At 44.1% G+C, this 20,250-nt stretch overlaps 1 protein-coding gene across 23 annotated transcripts in view; it reads right to left on the bottom strand.

The window, feature by feature from the left end:
- Positions 1-284: 284 nt before the first annotated feature.
- Map4k4 (mitogen-activated protein kinase kinase kinase kinase 4) overlaps positions 285-20,250 on the bottom strand; it is a 137,910-nt gene continuing 117,944 nt past the window's right edge. For 12 of the 23 annotated variants that reach the window (XM_031367314.1, XM_031367295.1, XM_031367296.1 and 9 more), the window contains 14 exons: positions 20,137-20,234; positions 19,358-19,366; positions 17,852-18,027; positions 16,664-16,784; positions 15,498-15,689; positions 12,987-13,104; positions 12,496-12,666; positions 9,353-9,496; positions 6,923-7,057; positions 5,544-5,644; positions 3,717-3,866; positions 3,028-3,187; positions 2,150-2,289; positions 285-1,964 (listed from right to left, as the gene is read on the bottom strand). In XM_031367314.1, coding sequence (XP_031223174.1) covers positions 1,881-1,964; positions 2,150-2,289; positions 3,028-3,187; positions 3,717-3,866; positions 5,544-5,644; positions 6,923-7,057; positions 9,353-9,496; positions 12,496-12,666; positions 12,987-13,104; positions 15,498-15,689; positions 16,664-16,784; positions 17,852-18,027; positions 19,358-19,366; positions 20,137-20,234 — 1,799 coding nt within the window. In that variant the 3' untranslated portion in view covers positions 285-1,880. The remainder of the gene's footprint in view (positions 1,965-2,149; positions 2,290-3,027; positions 3,188-3,716; positions 3,867-5,543; positions 5,645-6,922; positions 7,058-9,352; positions 9,497-12,495; positions 12,667-12,986; positions 13,105-15,497; positions 15,690-16,663; positions 16,785-17,851; positions 18,028-19,357; positions 19,367-20,136; positions 20,235-20,250) is intronic. The other 11 variants (XM_031367306.1, XM_031367313.1, XM_031367302.1 and 8 more) reach the window with 3 other exon arrangements.

The following is a 20,250-nucleotide window of genomic DNA, read 5'->3' as shown; positions in this document are numbered from 1 at the left end:
CTGACAGCTGTGAGAAGCAAGGCCAGATGGCACAGGCTTGGCAGTAGGTACAGATTATTGTTACATGGGACAGGCAATAGATAGACCATGCTGTAAAAGGAAATTAACCACAAAGGAAGATCAAGCCTCTGAAACACCGAGCTTGTGTCTGGGGAAGGAAAGACACAGCAGCTGTCATGAGGCAATCCCACTCAGAGCAAGATGGCAGGGCGTGACTCAGTGCTGCCCCTCCACTGAGACACTAGCATCCTCAGAGAAGGTAGTGATGACCATGAAGCCATGAAGCAAATTATTACAAGACATTTATTACAAATGTCACAGACATATTCATAAAGAAAAATTAGTTTTTAAAAAAAAGAGAGAGAACAAGAGAGCACGTGAGAAAACGAGAAAAGCCAGAGCGTCGATCTTACACCTGAAACACAGGCAGGGAGGCACCGTCTATGAAGAAGTAGGAGTAACTACATTCTTAAAACAGTTTTAGTGCATTGCGTTTTTAGAAAAGGGACACACCCTCACTCCCAAGAAAAGGTTCCTGCAACATGAACAGTCTGTGTGACTCCCCAGTGTGACCCCTGCCTGCTTCCAAACCCAACTGAGAACAATGAGATCTCTTGTGTGTCACAGGTGGCAGCTGGCTGCCTGTCACCCTCCAATGGTGAACTTGGTGAGAACAGAGCAGTCTGCGTGCTGGAAGCAGACTGCAGCAGCCTCAAGGCTACTCCCTGCTGTCATAGACAGGCTTGTTGGTTGTTTTTTTGCTTTTTTTTTTCCTTTTTTGTACCTGATTAGACTTGTGACAAAGTCAAACTTTAATCAGATAGTTTTGGTATTAAGGTTAAATAAAACATTAATGTTTTCTGCCAAAACCATAAACTAAGTCACCTCCAATGCATTAAAAACAATGAGGTAGGCAAAAAACAAAACAAAAGGAAACAAAACCCCACAGGAAAGCTGACCTTCTCCTACGGAGTGCGGAGCGTGCAGGCCGCAGTGGAGCTGCACTTGAGGCCTAACAGGCTTTAAACCTGTAGCCGAGGCTGGGCTAATACTGTCACACAACAAACTTCTGGCCCTCCAACAAGACGCACACTTTTCTTTTCCTTTTCTTTCTTTTTTAAGAACCATCTGCACAATTTAGGCAAAACTTGGTACACAGAAAAATGTCTGAGTTCTTGGCCAGGGCAACGCCCTCCAAAAAACTTTCAAAGAAACAAAACGGGACCCTTTAACCCACCCCACCCCACCTTAAGCCCCACCCACAAAAAAGGTATCCTAGTAACTGTGTCTTTCACATTTTATAAATATTAACTTCTTAGACCTGCACCTTCTTCTTTGTCCACATACTGTCACATTACAAAAAGAGAAATGTCAATTAAATACATTGTTAATGTTACTATATTAAATCTGTTCTCTGCTTCAGCAAGCTGCTTCTTACACCAACTTTTCACCTCTTTGTGCCCACTGCCAACGTCTGATGGTGTGCTCGTCACAACCTTCAGACACCCACAGGACAGTCGCTCAGAGACGGAATCCTGGAGCTGCAGGGAAGGCGCTCGCTTGCTTGCTCGCTCGCTTGCCCGCTCTTCCTGGTCTGAGTTCATCCCCAAGCACTCCTAGCACCGATGGTGGAGTCCAGACAGCACCAGCTGCAATGCAGCCTTGATTTATTTGAGAAAGGAAAAGGAGAGAATGGGAATAAACTGGCAAAAAGTGTAGGAGGGAGGTGAGAGGGCCCGGCCCGACCCAACGCGCAAGAGGCCTGCATAGACAGCTGTCCTGGCTGCACCGGCACAGCTCTGAGCTCCAGTTGCAAGGAATTCCAAGATCTTGGGGGTTTTGTCGACTCCAGAGGTCAGTGATCCCAGCTCACACTGCCTCTACCAGCTCAGAAGAGAAGTCCTGCCTAAAGTCATGAAATAGACCTGGCTGCTGCCACCAGAGCGGACGGAGGCGAAGAACACCTGCAACACAACGAGAGGGCACAGTCAGCAGCCACTCACTACCTCCTGGTGCCCAACCCCAGATAGGCCCAAGTGAAATGTTGAAAGGTTTCTTTGATTTACTTTAAATGTGTGTCATCGCCAATAGACCACAAGCCGCTGTAAACAGCAGCCACAAGTGCACAGGCACTGTAAGGGAGCCTTACCTTGTCATTTCGTTCACACAGGAACTTTAATCTCTGAGCCCTTTTGTGCATAAATACACCATCCAAGTGACCAGTTTCCACAGATCGTATCTCTATTGCCTTCTCTCCCCAGCCCATTGTCTGATTCGAGCGGATATATGCTTTAGAGAGGGAAAAACAAAGCATTAACAAGGAGGAGCCTTGACAAGATGCTTCCAATTCCCACGCACAAATGCTGAATGCCTAGCCCACGAGGGCTTCAGTTTTCCAGGAGTTCTGCCTCAGTGCTGGGCATATCTCTGAAAGCCTACTTCCCATGCATGAGGCCCTGGGTTCAATTTACAGCAGTGACCAAAAGGGGGCAGTGTACTGTATGCCTGTTCTGTCATTGGGTAGTCATGCATGAGTCAGTAACTGAACAAGCCAACTTTCCTTGGGTCTTTCATGCCACTTCTAGAAACAGCCACGAGAGAAGGGAGAATGGTGAGCAGACACATTGGGGACATAAGCACAGCCATTCAATGTCAAGCATCAGCCTCAGTCCAGAACTGCTCAGGAACCTGTCAGTGACTGGAGCCCAGCCACTCAAGAGCAAACAGTGTTTCTTTCTCTGATTCTCTCCATGTCACACAAATTGGTCAAAAACACATACGCACACCCACCCAAACAAATAACACCCCACACACCTGCCCTTTAGGTGACTTAAGAGTCAAATGAGAGGCAGCAAATGCACAGCTCTTAAAGCACCCAGGAATTACTGGGAATTTGTTCTAACCTTCTCCCATCTGCTGATAACCATCGAATAGCCAGACGGTGTGAGCAACATGCAACATTAGTACAACACACAGATGTGGTCCTAGTGGCTCCTCTCACGGACGCCTCATTATGACGCGTCATACCTACAGATGTCGGCATCTCTCCCCACTGCAGAACCACGTCCTTGGTGATCCTTCCGTAAGTGTTTACGTAAACCCCTTCGTCTTCGTAGCACACCAGAAGCTCCATTCCATCCGTGTTGGGGAGGATAATGATTGCATGGGGTTTGATGCTACACTGAATCTAGAGAACAGGAACAGGGAAGCATGTCTGTGGTCATCCCCAGCGCCGTGAACATGCTCAGCAAGCCTGTCTAGTGAATGTGGTAGTGTTGCACCCCTAGCTGTATCTACCACAAACAGACAAGAATCTTGGGAAGTCCATCAATATACAACCCAGAGTCTATCATTTACAGGCTCCGTGCTCTGCTGATGCACGTGTGTGAGGCCCTGGGCACATAAGCGGACAGCAGACTCATTTAGAACCATTCCCAACCCTAGGTGTTCTGCCTGACAGCAACAGTCCCAATTCCATCCCATGTTAGTCAAAGCAAGTGCTAGAGGTCCTCAGAGGGCTTCACAGAGCCAGGCAAGCAGATTTCTCTGGTTCCCAAAACATGAAGCTACTGAAAACAGTGCTTCATTTAAATACTCACCCTACACCACGGGGAATGAGGAAACCCTGCTTGTGTTAGTCACTGAGCAGAGTGAAGGGGAAAATCAAAACAAAGTGAAGCCAGTCAACCAACCATAGAGTGTGGGTTCTTTCTTACGTGTGTTGGTAGATAAATGTCATAGACTGAGCCTGAATCCACATCAACCGCATGGAATCCCGCACAGGATCCATAGATCACTTTCAACCTCTGGCCTTCCTCCACAGTGAGATCCACCAGTAATGGCTTATGTAGCAGTTCTCCAAATGACTACAGAGGTAATCAAGACAGAAGCAGGAGAGCAAACTTACACATCAGATGAGAAGCGAGCTGCAGGCATTTGAATTATCAAGTGGAATGCTAACTAGCCCTGGAAGACACATCTTCCTCCTCCCTAGCTGTCTTGTCCTGTCCTGTCCAGTTGTGTGTCTTGATTAGAACACAGGCAAAGTCAACAGCAGCAAGAACTGGCACACTGCAGGGCTTGAACACTCATTAGACACAGCATGGAATGAGCTGCTGTAGGGGTCATGGCACCAAAACTCTGTCAGGGTTGGTGCTATGAGCGCTGCAGACTGGAGCTGTGTGACTAGACTCAAGCTGCATTCAGTTCTTCCTAGGAGCACAGTTCTTAGGTCTGCAGCTCTGGGCTCCAGCAGTGGCAGAAAGTAACGCTCACACGGGTATCTAGCACAAAGGAATATGAAGACCAGACTCCAGAAGATGATATAAATGATTTTATAATTTAGTGTCTTTTCTCAGTAATACTAGGACTCACCAAGAATGGTAACCCTGACTCTGACTCCATGAGGGAACCAAGCAGGAAGTACCCTTTAATTCAAATTTCCCAAGTAACTGAAACTTACTCATTCAATAAACTCTATCAAAATTGTTTTAAACACAATCATTTTAGATGAAACCATTTGTTTCTTACCCTCTGCTACAATGTTCCTTGATTATTGTTAAAGTTCTATACCTCAAAATAGAAATAACTGTTCTATCTATCTAATGCTAGAACAGTAGAAATTTTAATTAGGAATTTTACACACTGGATTTAGGGCAATCCCTAAAATAAATTACTAAAAATACACACAGAACAAAAACTGATAATTCTCTGCAGTTTGGAAATATGGATGTGTACAGACTAAGACAGCTGCGACCACTGTTTCATGTTACCTTCCCCCTCAGTTCAGGACCTCTGGCAGCATCTGCTTGGAGGCTACCACCTGGGGAGCTAAGACAAAAGCTCTCTGTAGATTGTCAGTTCATCTTTGAAGAAGCTGCCTGGAACGCCCACCGCCCACAGCCTGAAGACCTTTCAGTTTCATATGCTACCTCTTATGCCACACAGCAGAGTGAATGAGACCAACTATGAGTGCAAGTGAACTCACAACCAAAACAGCCCTAAGTTTAGCACAAAACATTTTTCTGTAAATATCAGGATGCTGTTAAAGTTGAGTTTTTCAAATTTATATAAAAACAGAACCATATTATACATATTTTAATTCCCTTCTCCTATTTAATATATAATATGTATTGCTTATATCATTAAAAACCTGTAATTTATGTAGTTGTTTTTTTGTTTTGCTAGGTATCCCTGGCTGGCTTGACTCCACAACAATCCTCCTGTGTCAGCCTCTCTAGCGTGTACTATCACATCCAGGTTATGACTTAGTCTTTAAATTGTACTGCACTAAACAGTCTCTTGTTGAGCCCTTTAACCTTGAGTCTAGAGCTTCAACACATCTATGTCTTTCAGGGACCATCTCCTTTTTAAGGGACGGTATAAATACCATTTTGGCAAATTAATCATCTGAGAAGTTAGAAAATAGTTACACAAGCCTATTTTTATGTTAGAACAGCTGAATTGACAGTTCTGTCATGTTAACGCATAGCTTTATATTAGCTGTTCAGATCTTTAAGCTTATTTAAAACTGGCAGTTTTACCTTAAAGGCCATAAATTTGTGATATGGCTTCGGTGCCCATGCATAGACTTCCACAGAACTCTTCAAAGCGATTACCAGAAACTTGATCCTTTCATATTTTACTGAAACGAACATAAAAAGCAAGAGAAATGCTATCAGTATTAACACGGAGCCATAAATTCTTTTAGTTGCCATCTGCAAACTTTATAAATACGCCCTGTGTTGCTCATCCAAACAACTAGGAGTTGGAGTGAGAAACAGAATTTAAGCTACAGAAGTAGCTTTTCCAATTCTTCAGCGTGTAATTCAGTTTCCTGGATCAATTCTAAACTAAGACTGAATAGTTTAGCTGATAATCGTAATGTCAGATTCCACAGATTTTATTATCGAGGCCACTGCCAGGCAGACAACCCTGAGGACTGGAGGGCTCACAGAACATGCATCATCTTTCACAGTTACTCCTGTTCCCTAGTACAATGTTCTGGTCTGCTCTGTAGCCCACCGACATGGACCTCCAAACATCACACTGCTACCTGCCTTATTCCTGACACAGCTTTGTTAAATGCCACATACTGCCAAATCCATACAGAGTTACAAGAGGATGACCAGTGGGCACTGTTAACAGACTTTTTTGAAATGATGGAAATCATTCTGTGTGCATTGCTAATCCCTACAGAGCACCCCATAGCTATAAACATTAAGGAGGCACTAGGGCTACATGGGAACCAAACTAAAGCCTGTTAACTTTATTTTAGCCTCCTGGTCTTGGTGAGAATATCATTCCAAATAGTGAGCTGCCAACTGTCATAATTATTAGCCAATGAACTGTCACAATGGACAGAGAAGACGATGTCAGATTACAACATCCTGGGTGAGGTGAGCAGAATGACTTGCCTGTAGTCTGCACTGTAGTAAGATATGCAGGCAGCTGACTTCTATAAAATTACACTGTCGGTCCCTTAAAACTCTATGTTATGGCCCATTCTTTCTCACAATTTCTAACCAGCACTTACTTTTTTCTTATGTAACCTAAGTTGGCTTGGGTTTTGTTAGATGACTTTGTGAGAAATCATTGAATGTTCCAAGGAAGAGAAATGCCAATCACAAAACAATTGCTAAGACAGCAGGCCAGCTATAGTCATTTATAAATAAGGGCACAGCAGTTCTGCACAATGTACTTAATTCAAGATAACAAGGCCTGATACCAGTTAAAGTCTCAAATGTTCTCCTAAGTGACCGAGAAGGACCTCCCGGCATACAATAACTACAAGCTGGAAAGGTGAAGAAGGAAGAGACCTGCAGGTGACAGGACACCTCACCGATTTCCAAGAGTCCGATAACTTAAACCTGACTCTAACAGAACTCTGAAGAACAGAGCAAGGCGACCCCTGAGCACTCACCGACTTTATAGTGCACGCACCCTTCCAAGTCGCCTACAGTGGTCCACCCTTGCTTCTTCTCAACCTCTGGATCATTATGAAGAATCTTATTTCTTAACCAGGATAAATAGTAGACACGTAACTTATCCTTTTTGCCTAACAAGATAAATGTAAGTATTTTACATGTGTGGTCAAAAATCAATGTTATTATTAACAACAACAGTGTCCAAGAAAAGAAAAAAACAGAAACAGAAACAAAATTAAAAACAAAACAGGAGATACATTTCCCCTGAGGGAGAAAGTCCATCTGGGAAAGGCATGGTGATTTCTTGAAACAGTTATAGTGATGATTTTGGATAGCAAGCCTATTACACAAGAGTCAATTACTTTCCTATATACCAACAACAAATAATGAGGAACTGAAAAAAAATACTATTCATATTAACACTCAAGAAATGAAATAGACATGGATCTCATAAGGCAGCTGTTTAAAATATCTACTTGAGGACAATTAGGAAATTGTTAAAAATGCTAAAGAATTAAGTGTAGAAGTACTGTGTTCATGGATAGAAAATCACACTGTGAATTCTTCCTAACTTGAACTACAGATTCAACTCAATTCTAGCCTAAACCATAGCCAGGTTATCTGTGTATATCAATAAATATACTCTAAAGTTTATATGCACAGGAAAAAAGTGATGCACTAAACAAAATATTTAAATGAAAACCAAAGTTTTTGGACAGTTCTTGACTTCAAGATTTACTAACCAAAACCATGTGGTTATTAGCAAAAGAATAACAAGTCAATTAGTGGAGTAAAGGGCCCAGAGACAGAGGCACCAAGCACAGTGAGCAAGTGGAGACACACAAACGAACACAGTGAGCAAGCAGTGGCACACATGCACAGTGAGCAGAGGCACACAAACGAACACAGTGACCAAACAAATGCACATAAATACAGAGAACAAACAGATGCACATAAGTGAATGTAGTGAACAAATACCAAAAGGAAGAAGTCTTCTCTAAAATAAACAATGTTGTGAATGAAAGTCAATCTATTTGAAAACCTTAAAACCTTTGACAAAAATAAATTAAAAATGAGTTGCAGAGTTAAATGCGAAAACCCAAGCTACCAAATTTCTAGAAGAAAGCATATGAAAATATCTATATGTATTTTGGATTTGGCAGTGACTTTTTGGGTAAAACAGCAAAAGCACAACCACAAAAGTGAACACAAAACAAAACAAGCACAGAGTGTTAGGTTCCACTAAGCTTTACAATGTCTGCTCTGGAAGACGCGGAGAATGGACAGAGAAGCCAGAGGAAGGGAAAAAGCACTTTCCGGGCATATTTAATAAAAGATTGCTGTCTAAAATATACAAAGAAATCCAACAATAGAGAGAAAAAAGCAACCCAACCACTATATGGATAAAGGTATAAGCAGACCCTTTACATGGGGAGAGATGGGACTTAGCCACAAGAATGCACGGAACATTTATATACCAGGGGACTCCATGTTTACACAAGACACCATACCATCAACCTATCAGACGGGAAACGCCCCACACTGACAGTCTCATACATCGGGATGTGATGCAGAAACTGTCCTTCTCAGCTGTCTGCTACCAGCCAACGGGCCCACGCTGCAGAACAGCTCAGCAGCTTTCCACGCCAAAAGACTGTTTTGTTTCTGCCCCATGTTTCTGTCGGCTGTGTTACCTTGCTTTTTTAAAACCAAATACATAAAACGAAAGCTTGTGTTTAAGCAAAAGTTGCACATAGATGCTTATCTAACAGCTTTCCTTATAAACTTCCTATCAAGAAGCACCAAGATGTCTTTCAATATATGAATGGATAAGCAGCGATATATCTGCATGGTGGAGCATTTGGCAGTATAAAATAATGAGATACTGAACCACAGTAGACACGAAGCAACCTTAACTTAATGTGCATTGCCAAAGAAGTTAGCCCACATATGACACGATCCATATATTCCGTCATACAAAGTTATATCTTCATGAACCTAACGATAGGACATTCTAGAATAGTAAAGTCATCAAAAACAACTGGTCAGCTATCATCGGGGCCTCAGGAGGAAGTACAAATAATGCTTTTTAGGGGACCAAAACTAGACAGACTGAAATGCCCGTATCACAGTACAGTGTCAAATCCGAGCAAATGCTCTCCACAGTGATATAAGCTACATGCTTTGGTTAATAGTAATGTATTATTACTAACAAATGAGAGACAATGTGCCACCAGTGTACAACATTAAAACAGATATGTCAGTGTCAAGCATCTGGAAATGTGCCAGGGCTGTGTGCATCTTCACATCATGAAGACTCACAATTCTGCAGTATCTCAGCCAGTACAGAGAATGATCTGAGCTCAGTATGTACGCCTTGGCACACTTTGTCCAAGGCCATTGATTCTGCTTTACAGAACACTCACCAGATATTGTCACCAGGACATTTAGGCCCTCGAGCACATCCATTTGCTGGAACCGTCTTCGGCTGATCAGAGGGTATACTTTCCCTTGGCCACTTCTGTCCAAGAGCATCAGACCACTCTCTGTGCCAACTAGCAAGTTCACTCCTGCTCAAGAACACAGAAAGGCCTACATTTTAGGTTGTGATTGCATAAAGCTGTACCATAGAAAAGAAAAACGTTTTCTACTTGAAAGATGACCGTGTCCATAATCCCTAAGGGAACGCCCAGAACAGTGAGGTTAAAGCAACGATCCCCCTCACCCTCCAACACAGAAGTGACAGTGACATTTACTTAGATTAAATACATAGGGGAGCAATGAGGAGACCTCACCACCACACCTGCTCCCAGGGAACTGAGCTCCCACTTGTAAGCTCACTATTTCTTGGGTTTTAGAGATTCTGGTCCATCTGCTTCTAAGGTCTCACAATTGGCAACCTTGTAGAATGACTTACAGAGAAAGCATGCCTCTGTAATCTCCACTGGCTTATAGGCTAGTCTCAGCCAGTTCCCACCACCAAGAAACAACTGTACTGTGTCTCCACCTTCCTGGGAGCCTGCTTAACCTGTCAGGACATCACCTGCACCCATCTCTCACTGCTTCTTTCATGGACGCTGCACTTTCTGGGCTTTTCTTCCTTCCCTCCTCTGGCTCTGATACTCCATGTTATCTCAAAATGTGACAGCTGGCAGACACAGGCCTTCACTCAGACTGTCCAGATAACCTCCACTAACCCACAGGTACACAGACTAATCCTCGTTTTCTTACACACCCACTGAGTCACACCTTACAAATGTATGCCTTCCAAGATGCAGTGCCAAAAGTTCTAGTCCAGTCCCATACTTCTCAAGCCAGTAGGCTGCATCCACTAAAAACCTTCAGTTAATATTCAATCATCCTTACTTTTGGGAAGCACTGGACTCTCCCTCTAAATTCTAAATGTTCTTGCTTCTTTGGTGTAGAACTTTCCCCTTTGAAAGCATCTTCTAACATGTAGTATTGATTTATGCTCCCAGGGAACTAAACACATTCATTCACACCAATTCTCTAAGCTGGGTATAAACCCCCTAGACAAGCAATGAAGTATTTGTGTTCTTTGAAAATACCTGCTAGGTCAGTAACCTCATGTAGATGAAATGGGGAGTGGGCAGGGTCAGGACAGTCTGGGTAGTAGTCTAAAACAGCTTAGAAAACTGAGAGTATCTAAAACTGGGCACCTTTTCCCCAGTATTAAGTCAGACTTGGAATTTGTTTTTAAGCGAGTTTTGCTGTAAGTTTATGAAGCTGTAAGCCACATGCTCTAAGTCAAAGCTCTGAGCTCACCCAACTCATATGTTCATGGGATTATCTACAGGAACACTATCCATATAAACTGATCAACATAAAAACCTAGTTCTTCAGTGTCACAAGCCACACACACTACTTGGAGATGACAAGTGCAGACAAGGCTCCTCACAGCCAGCACAATCCTTCCCTCTCTCTATGCTGCTGCCTATCAGCACTTGTCCCAGTAAGGAAGCAACTAAAGCAAAGTTCCTTTAGGATGATCAACGCACTAGATCAAAGTACAGGAAATGGAACCCAGGGCTTGACATTAGAGGGACATTATGGAATACTAAGACTGCTCCCAAGAGTAACTTTGTTGGGCCAAGCATTTATTACCAATTTCAACATAACATATTTAACAAAATCTCTATAGGTAATGTAACATACAAACAACATTAAAATCATTCAATGTGAATAAATGATAGGCTACCTTTTGAAATAACAGCAACTGACATCTACTGAGCAACAGCAGTATGCTAGACACATTTCTATGCCACCTTTCTGTTGTATGGTCCCATAATCCCTTAAATTGCTAGTTTTACTTTTATCTATACCAGTGTTTCCCAATCTTCCTAACACTGCGACCGTTTAATACAGTTCCTCATGCCGTGGTGCTCTCTAACCATGACATCTTTTTCATTGGTACTTCATGACTTTTTTTTTGCAGGTACAATTTGTAATGTAAATATCTATGTTGTCTGATGGTCTTAGGCAACCCCTGTAAAAGATTCATTCAACTCCCAAAAGGTGGAGAACCACTGATCCAGATGGTCAACAAGTTCCTTACACTGCAGGATCATATATGCTTCAAAACAGCCACGACAAAGGCAGAGTTTGTAACCCTGAGAAAGCAGGTGGGTCTGCTGTGAATTCATTTGGCAGCTTCTCAAGAGACTTTGGTAGAGGACAGAGCAGGAGCTTAAGCAGGCAAGAGAGAAGGGCAGGTCACACGGGTGAGAACAGCAGTTGGGAACAACAGTGTAAGGTTCTAAAGATGAAAGGCAAGCCCTTATGTCCACCTCAGTGGTTTTTCCCAAACAAGCAGAAAGGAGTAAGAAAGCCCGAGATTTTACTGCTGCAGGGATGTGGTGGCTAGGATGCTCAGGGAGCAGGACTGCAGGGAGTATGTGACCTCATGCCATCTGAATGTGGGGTGACTTCATCCCATTTGCATGTGTGGTGACTTCATGCCATCTGCATGTGCAGTAACTTCATGCCATCTGCATGTGAGGTGACTTCATGCCATTTGCCTGTGCAGTAACTTTATGCCATCTGCATGTGTGGTGACTTCATGCCATTTGCCTGTGCAGTAACTTCATGCCATTTGCCCGTGCAGTGTCAGGGAGTAAGAGGCTTCTAGGTAGAAGCAGGGTACTTTAATAGTAGAACAAAACTGTGGGACTAGACATCAGGGTAAGGGCAGGAGGGAGCTAGCAGAAAGGCTGGCTTGAATTTGAGAAGGCAGAGCTGAGCATGCAGCAGAAGCCCCACTGCTACCCTGAGCACACAGATAAGCAAGGCTGACAGCCCTCTGAAGACTGCTTCTAAGAACCTCATCTGGAAACTGGTCAAAGTCACAGACAACTTGGTGAACAGAGACATCCAGACTCACTCTTCCTGTGGTAAGGACCAGCTCATCCCTTTCCAAGGTCCTACTGCTGACACCACTGCAGTCACAGGCATGCATTCTGTTGCACAGCACGCACTCAGCTAAGCTGAAGGCCCAGGACAGGAATCAAACAGCGTGTGCTCCTCTGCATGACAACAGTGAGGTACCTACCCCATAAGGCCGCACACAGGATCTCTGAGTTAAATCTCTTCTTGTATTTACGAATCTCGGGGGTATCGCTCTGTGGCCTAGTGTTCGTGGGGTTCACATTGACCACTGAGCCTTTCCGAGTAGGATCTTGCCTTATGGCTTCTGGTCTCAGCCCATCACAGGAAAATCCCACTGAAACACAGTACAGTGAAGACTTATCTTCTGTACACAGACACCACTGCCTCATACCCTCAGCTGCCCCAGATAAATATCCATACACTACAGCTGACGCTTTCTCAAAGAAAAGGCATTCTAGAAAGCATGGACATGGAAAGCATGAACATGGAAAGGAAACTGACCACGACCTCACTGCAATGCCAGCAATGAGAGCGATGGCGCTGTTGGCAGAGGACTGCGCCTCGAGCAACCATGCCATGCTTGGGCCCCGTGGGAAGCCACATGGGGAGCAGGCCCTGTCTGACAGCTGCTTTCCTCAACGCTGCTGTACTTACCCACAGAAGTAACTGTCGTCCCACTAGATGGAGAAATCTGTAGTAACCTGGGGTCTATAAAAGGTGTAAAGGAGGAGGAAGATTTGTGTTTCTGGAGTGTGCTACTAGCGGACTGAGTCTGAAATGTAAATTTCAATTTTATTAATAGAAGAGACATTTAAAAAGTGAACAGTAAAGACCACGTCAATCCACTTACACACAGTACCATCTCCCAACCCACACCCTCTCCTCCTGCATCCCCAAAATGCCCAGCAGGCATTGCAAATGCTGCATCTCTTCCTTGAGACACATACACCAAGGGTGGTGATGCTGCAAGCCACCAACGAAAGCACCGCTTACGATCAGAGCTTTAAAGAAAATGAACATTCTTAAACAGCATCTCAAATGCCTTAAAAGCAATTCACTACTTTCTCAATTTACTTTTCATACTACAAAGTACAACTAATAAAGGTTTTATCTCCTATCTACCATGACAGACTACTGGTATGATCTCCTATGTACTATGACAGACTACTGGTGTGATCTATCTACTATGGAAGACTACTGGTGTGATCTATCTACTATGGAAGACTACTGGTGTGATCTATCTACTTTGACAAACTATTGGTATAATATCCTATCTACCGTGACAGACTATTGGTGTGATCTCCTATCTACTGTGGCAGACTACTGGTGCGAACTCCTATCTATTGTGACAGCCTATTGGTGTGAACTCCTATCTACTGTGACAGCCTATTGGTGTGATCTATCTACTGTGACAGACTATTGGTGTGAACTCCTATCTACTGTGACAGACTACTGATGTGATCTATCTACTGAGACAGGCTATTGGTGTGAACTCCTATCTACTGTGACAGTCTATTCGTGTGATCTATCTACTGTGATAGACAATTGGTGTGAACTCCTATCTACTGTGACAGAATATTGGTGTGAACTCCTATCTACTGTGACAGAATATTGGTGTGAACTCCTATCTATTGTGACAGACTATTGGTGTGATCAATTTTGTACTATGATAGAATCACCATTAAGTCCATACCACACAACAGGGCTCATTAGTAAACATACAAATGACAGTAGACATGACTTTCTGGCCTTTTAGGAGCACTGGTGTTAATAACATAACTTAAAACCAAAAACTAAAACAAACAAACAAACAAAAAGCTCACAGAGAAAGTGAAACAAGTTGTTAAGTGGAGATGTAATGATGGTTAAAATCAAACAGAAACACCTGCCAGTTTAGTGAGTTAAGACTACGGTAAGATGGAGCATGTGATATCACCAAGGAAAGGTGTGCATGCACAGGTCTCAGGACAGAACACATCGATCAATTGCCTTTCCCTCTACTCACTTCCACTGTGGGGTACCTGAAAGTTACTGTGTACTACAGCCCATGCCATCCTAAGCTTCCCCACTGACACAACATCTGCCATCTTGCAGGCTTCTCACCCTGCCCTATCAATTAGTGGCCAAGCCATGATGGCCAGTCTGATGCCAACGCTGCTCAGAAAGCAGTTGTCTGATGCTGACCTCAGGAGAAAACTGTTCCTGTGTTTTCTAATGAGGGAACCAAAGTAACACTGTTGTCCACAGTCAATCAAGTGTTTATGTTGACAAGACTGGTTGAAACTAAATGCCCATTTAGACCTCTCTCAATTATTAAACAATGGACTCAAAATAGGCCCCAAACCTAAAATCAAATACTTGCTTAATTAAGCAGGTGTTTAAGGTGGGCTCTGTCACTGCACTTGGGCATGACCTACTTATAGAACAAAGACTCACCCACCTATGACCCAGACTGAGCAGTGCAGCCATGCCATAACTCACAGGACTTCCTCTACAAAACTTTAAATTAAAAGAAAGCTCCGGCCTTTGTCCTTGCTCAGCATCATACTTTCCTACATTTTCTCCCAAACACTTGACTTCTTAAATCCAGTACGTGTGGATGTCAAGGGAACAGATCCCTTTAAAAGGGTGGGTGAAAACTAAAGTCATCAACCAATAGCCAACCCCCTCCCCAAAATAAACAAATGAAACCAGTAACCAACAACAATGGACACCTATTTGCAGGGGATTCTCACAAAAGACAAGAAGTTTGTGCAGATAAGGCCAAGTCTATGGAGTCACATTTTCCTGTATCTTATATACTGGATAAAAAGGATGAAGAGGCAAATTCCACAAATGACTACAAGGATTTCATGCCAAATACGTAATGGATCTGAAAACACAGCAATCATTTTATTTACTTAAAAAAATAAACAATAAAGCAAGCCATGCAACTCTACTCTCTAGAAGGGAAACAGTGAACCGGCAAGTCTGGGGTCAATCCATCTAGGGTTAGGGATCTGAATGCAGATCTGAACATGTTACTTGGGCTGGGGAGGAGGGCAGATGACAAGAGCAGGGAGCAGGGAAGGGGGAGGGCTTCTGGGAAGGGCTTCTTGGCAAACTAGCTCCTAGGCAGTGCTGGTCTAACCCCAGGAAAGCAGCCAGCTGTGGTGTGAGACATACCTCATTAGCAGTGAGCTTGTCCTGGGGTGTCTGTGGGGACATGGTGGGTGTCGGCTGGCTGGAGGATGGGGAGGAAGAGGTGGAGGAAGTGGAGGAGGAATGGCTTTGCTGTAAGAGATCTGGCAAGAGGTGAATGCGACCCGCAAAGCCATTGCTCTCATGATGGCTGGCACGCTTTTGGTCAACTGTACTCTGTAGAAAAAACAGGCACACTGGTCTCGCTCGGGCGCTGCTGACATTGCTGACAACCCTACTGATAACTGCTTTGTTCAGAGTACTGTGTGACTTTCCAAACTGTGGTAAATTACCAAGGAAAATCCAAGGAAATAAGCCAGAATTGCTGAAACTTCCTTGCCAAATGCCCAATTTGAGCCAACTGAAGTCAGAGTACCTCACTGAGGACCACCCAATGCAAGCAGCAAGTATTTCACCTGGTTCCTTTGCGGCAATAGCAACTGATAGAAGACCACCCCCTTGTTTTCTCTGTAAGTCTAAGCTACCTCTAGAGAGTACCCTGTGGTTTCTCTGAATCCTAATCTTCTTAGGTTCTTCCTATTTTCCTATCCAAATACACTGCTGTGGCATGAAACACCCAGGGCAGAAACCCAAAGCCTGGAGAGCGCCCTGTCCTGCTTCACTGAGGAGCCTATCACTTGGATGAAACCTAAGCTAAGAATGGACAGACAGTTATAAAATATCATGGTCCAAGTAGAATCCGTCTTGCATCACAAATAGAGATATCGATTTGGACCAAAGGAGACTCGCTCATCCCCGGGCCCCAACACTGCAGACACAGGGCCAGATGCCCCAGCAGAGCCTCAGGGTGGCCATTGAGGCTCCAGATCTGTACCTTCCCTGTGAGCCTTCACAGGAGTCCCTGTGGCTTCTCTACCACTCCAACACAGACTGTGAGACTCAGCATGGTGCTTGAATGAAGGCTGCCAAGGGCATGCAGAGGAACAGCAATGTGGGTGGAAGACTACTGGCTACCTTTGTGGCATGCAGCGCACCTGCCTCCCTCGCCCAGGACACGCTACCCTCAGAGTTGTGTTAACATGAAAACGATGATGATGTAGAAATAGCATGGGTGAGTGAGTGAATGAGCAGGTGGGTTAATGACCATAGAGAAGCTCAGCCTCTGACAACAAGAGAGGAGGCTCCAGTACCTGGCGGACGATGAGGGTGCCCTCCTTGGACGGGGTCATGGCTGGCTCACTTTCTACATCATCATGTACGATCATTGTTTTCACAGATTCTGTTTCACCATTGCTCAGATTTAGAGATGACCTGAAGAGACAAGATCCACAAGTCACGGATAACAAGCCCAGCCATGTGACCCTCTCAAAGCTTAAGGCAAGAGGAAGCATCAGGCCTAAGTTTCCTATTGGACAGCAAGCATGTGGCTTTCTCCCACAGAAGAGTCCCTTGCTGTTCACTTAGTTCTTAAGTAGAATATTAATTAGAATGAGTTCTTATGTCTAACTAAGTCTTATCACACTGAAACGTCCCTTTACTGAACCCTTAAATTAAGAGACATGCTGAGATATCGTGGGGAAACACTGATGTGTGTGATGTAATGTGTGTGGTGTTATATGTGTGTCTGTATGTGTGTATCTGTATGTATGTAGTTGTATATGTGGTGTGGTATTGAGTGTGTGGTGTGTACAGGACATGTGTAGTATGTGGTGTATACAGGAGACATGTGTAGTGTGTGTGTGTGGTGTGGTGTAATGTGTGTGTCTGTATATGTGGTATGGTGTTAAGTGTGTGGTATGTACAGGACATGTGTACTATGTGGTTATGTGGTATGTACAGGGGTGTGTATAGTGTGTGTGTGGTGTTATGTGTTGTTTGTGTAGTGTAATGTGTGTGTGTGCTGTTATGTGTTGTTTGTATAGTGTAATGTGTGTGTGTGGTGTAGTGTTAAATGTATGGTGTGTGTATGTGTGTATATATGGCATGTGTAGCGTATGTGTGTGATTTAGTGCGTGTGTGTCTGTGGTTGTGTATGTGTTGTGTACGGGGCATGTGTAGTATGTATGTGTGTGTGTCTGTGGTTATGTATGTTGTGTGTACGGGGCACGTGTAGTATGTGTGTGTGTAGTGTAATGTGTGTGTGTCTGTGGTTGTGTCTGTGGTTGTGTATGTGGTGTGTATGGGGCATGTGTAGTGCGTCTGTGTGTGATGCAGTGTGTGTGTGTGTGTGTGTCTTGGTTGTGTATGTGGTGTGTACAGGGGGTATGTGTGGTGTGTGCATGTAAAAGCTGTATGTCACCCAGGGCTAGGGCAGAAGGCTGCAGCAGAGAGAAGGCCCAGTGGGAAGACTCTCATCTTCGAGCCCAGCAAGCACTAACGCTGCTCTGGTGTCCTCTGGCCCCGAGGTGGAATCATCAGCTCCCTCCTGCTCCACGTCCTCCTCCTCCTCATCTGTGGTCCCAGACTCCTCACTGGAGGAGGAGTAGTCTGTCACTTTGTGAGGTGGCCGCACATCTTCCACTGCTCGAAGCTCTTTGGCCAACGCCGTCAAGTCCTAAAACACAGGTAGGAAGAGGAAGTTAGGAGAGGGGAAGGGAGGGAGAAAACAGGGGACAAGCCTTTCAGGCCACTGCCAGTAAGTAACCAGAGTCAACGTCAGAGAAGGATCTGTGGGATTTATTTTTCATGAGGGACTTTGTATAGCTTTTAACAGAAAGAAGGCAGCAATTCAAATCCCACTGTACAGTGGTCTGGCAGGATGAGCGTTCAGCACTGTTTTCAGTAAGTCTACGATACAAGAGGCTGTTGCTGCGAAGACCTGACTACATAATATCATGACTTTATTTTTTGAAGATAGTTGATTTTTTTCTTTTTAAGATTTATTTATTTCATTTATATGAATACACTGTAGCTGTCTTCAGACACACCTGAAGAGGGCATCAGATCCCATTACAGATGGTTGTGAGCCACCATGTGGTTGTTGGGAACTGAACTCAGGACCTCTGGAAGAGCAGTCAGTGCTCTTCCCGGCTGGGCCATCTCTCCAGCCCAGACAGCATGTCTTCTAAGAGGACTGTTCAGAACTGTGCACACTAGCCTCTGGTTACACAGACCTGAGCTAACATATCTGGGCCTTTTCCCCCTCCACAGCTCATGAAGAAGTCTAGGCTGCCTCGACAGCAGAGTGCTAGCACACGCTCACCCTCACCTCCCTACCAGTACCTGCCATGCCTGAGTTGGGGCATCCGCAGGGGGAAAGGTCATCTGCCACGTGCCTTGGCCTTTCCTCTAGACTTAGCCACATTCCCAATTAAACAGACAATGACTGTGAACCTCAGAGCAAAGTTTACTAAAAACTGGCTTCATTTTTCTTTACTATGCCAATATATTTTAAGATTCTTATCAATTCTCTAAATCTATTTTCCTAGACTGGTTATTTACCCCTCCCATTTAAATCCAAATTCCCTTTTCTATTTGGGAATTTTATTTAAAATCAATAGCATTTTAAAAACCAATCACATGACTGTTTACTGTTTTTCCCTTTTTACTTAAAGAGCAGTTCCAACTTAGTATTTTTCTTTTATGCAGTTAAGAACACGTTTTTTACCTTTGACCTTGAGCCTCTGAACTATCAGAAGCAAGCTTGAGCCTGCTATGTCCTGGCAATTATCTGTGTTGTGGCAAAGCAGCTCCTTTACAACAGTTGTTCCAGAGAGGGAGGTTTGACAATAAATACCCAAAGCTTGGTTCATCTGCTAAAGCAGCTGAATGGTTATTAAAGGCAAGTGGAGGGCAGAGCCCATGTCTGAGCTGAGCTGAGCAGAGCATAGCCGAGAGGCAGAGAGCACTGCTGAAGCTAGGCAACAGAGGGAAGGAAGGCTTACCACTTCTCCCTTCAGGACACGGCGATTCCATGGAGATGGAGAGGGAGGCCATCATTGATGAAGGATGCAGAGAAGGGAGCAGGCAGCAGAAAGAAGGGGGAGGGGGTGTCCAGAAATCAGTTAAAGAGGAAACTAAAACTTCAATAGGCTTAAAACCCCACAAGTACCCACAGTCACATGACTAACTGCCATGACAAGGAGCGAGAAGCAGTTATAGTCATCAACCCAGAGACCAAGGGTAGCACTCAAGACACAGGAGGGCTCGAGAAGCGCACTGACAAACACTTATTCTGAAAACCAGTACTGCAAACACCAAACTTAGCAAGAATAAGGTCAATGTCAAGCAATGCACGCGCACGCCACACATGTGTTCAAGCTTTTGGCTTTTACTCAGTATTACTATAAAGTACTTGTTTCCTTAAAAACTGCCAATACATAAAATTTTATTCTGCACTTCTCTGTAAAGCTGACTAGACAACTAATGTAAGGCTGAAGTGGAACAAAACTGCCCTGCTACTGACTTCAGAATTGAGATGCCTAAGGGCAAGCCCACAAAGACATCCTATCAGACAACTCTTCTGTTTCCTCACCAGGGAAGGGCCAGACAGAAATCAAAGCACTGCAGGCCTCTCCATCACTTTTTCTTTCTTCTTTTTGCTGGAGACTGAGCTTGGGACCTCCCATGTGCAACCGCACACCCCAGCCCTTTAACAATATTCTTAAAACAAAGGTTTCCTTCAAGCTTAAAATACAACTAATTGATTCTACACAATCCTTACAGCAGGCTTGAGAGGTCGAAATACTTCTTTCTTATCCTCAGGTTTCTTGGCTACATTTTCCAGGCGCTGCGATGGAGAGCCTTCAGACTTGGATGATGCTGTTAAGTTGAAGAG

Source organism: Mastomys coucha, unplaced genomic scaffold, assembly GCF_008632895.1.
Source record: "Mastomys coucha isolate ucsf_1 unplaced genomic scaffold, UCSF_Mcou_1 pScaffold14, whole genome shotgun sequence".
NCBI classification, from domain to species: Eukaryota; Metazoa; Chordata; class Mammalia; order Rodentia; family Muridae; genus Mastomys; species Mastomys coucha.
This window is presented reverse-complemented; position numbering and strand designations above follow the sequence as displayed.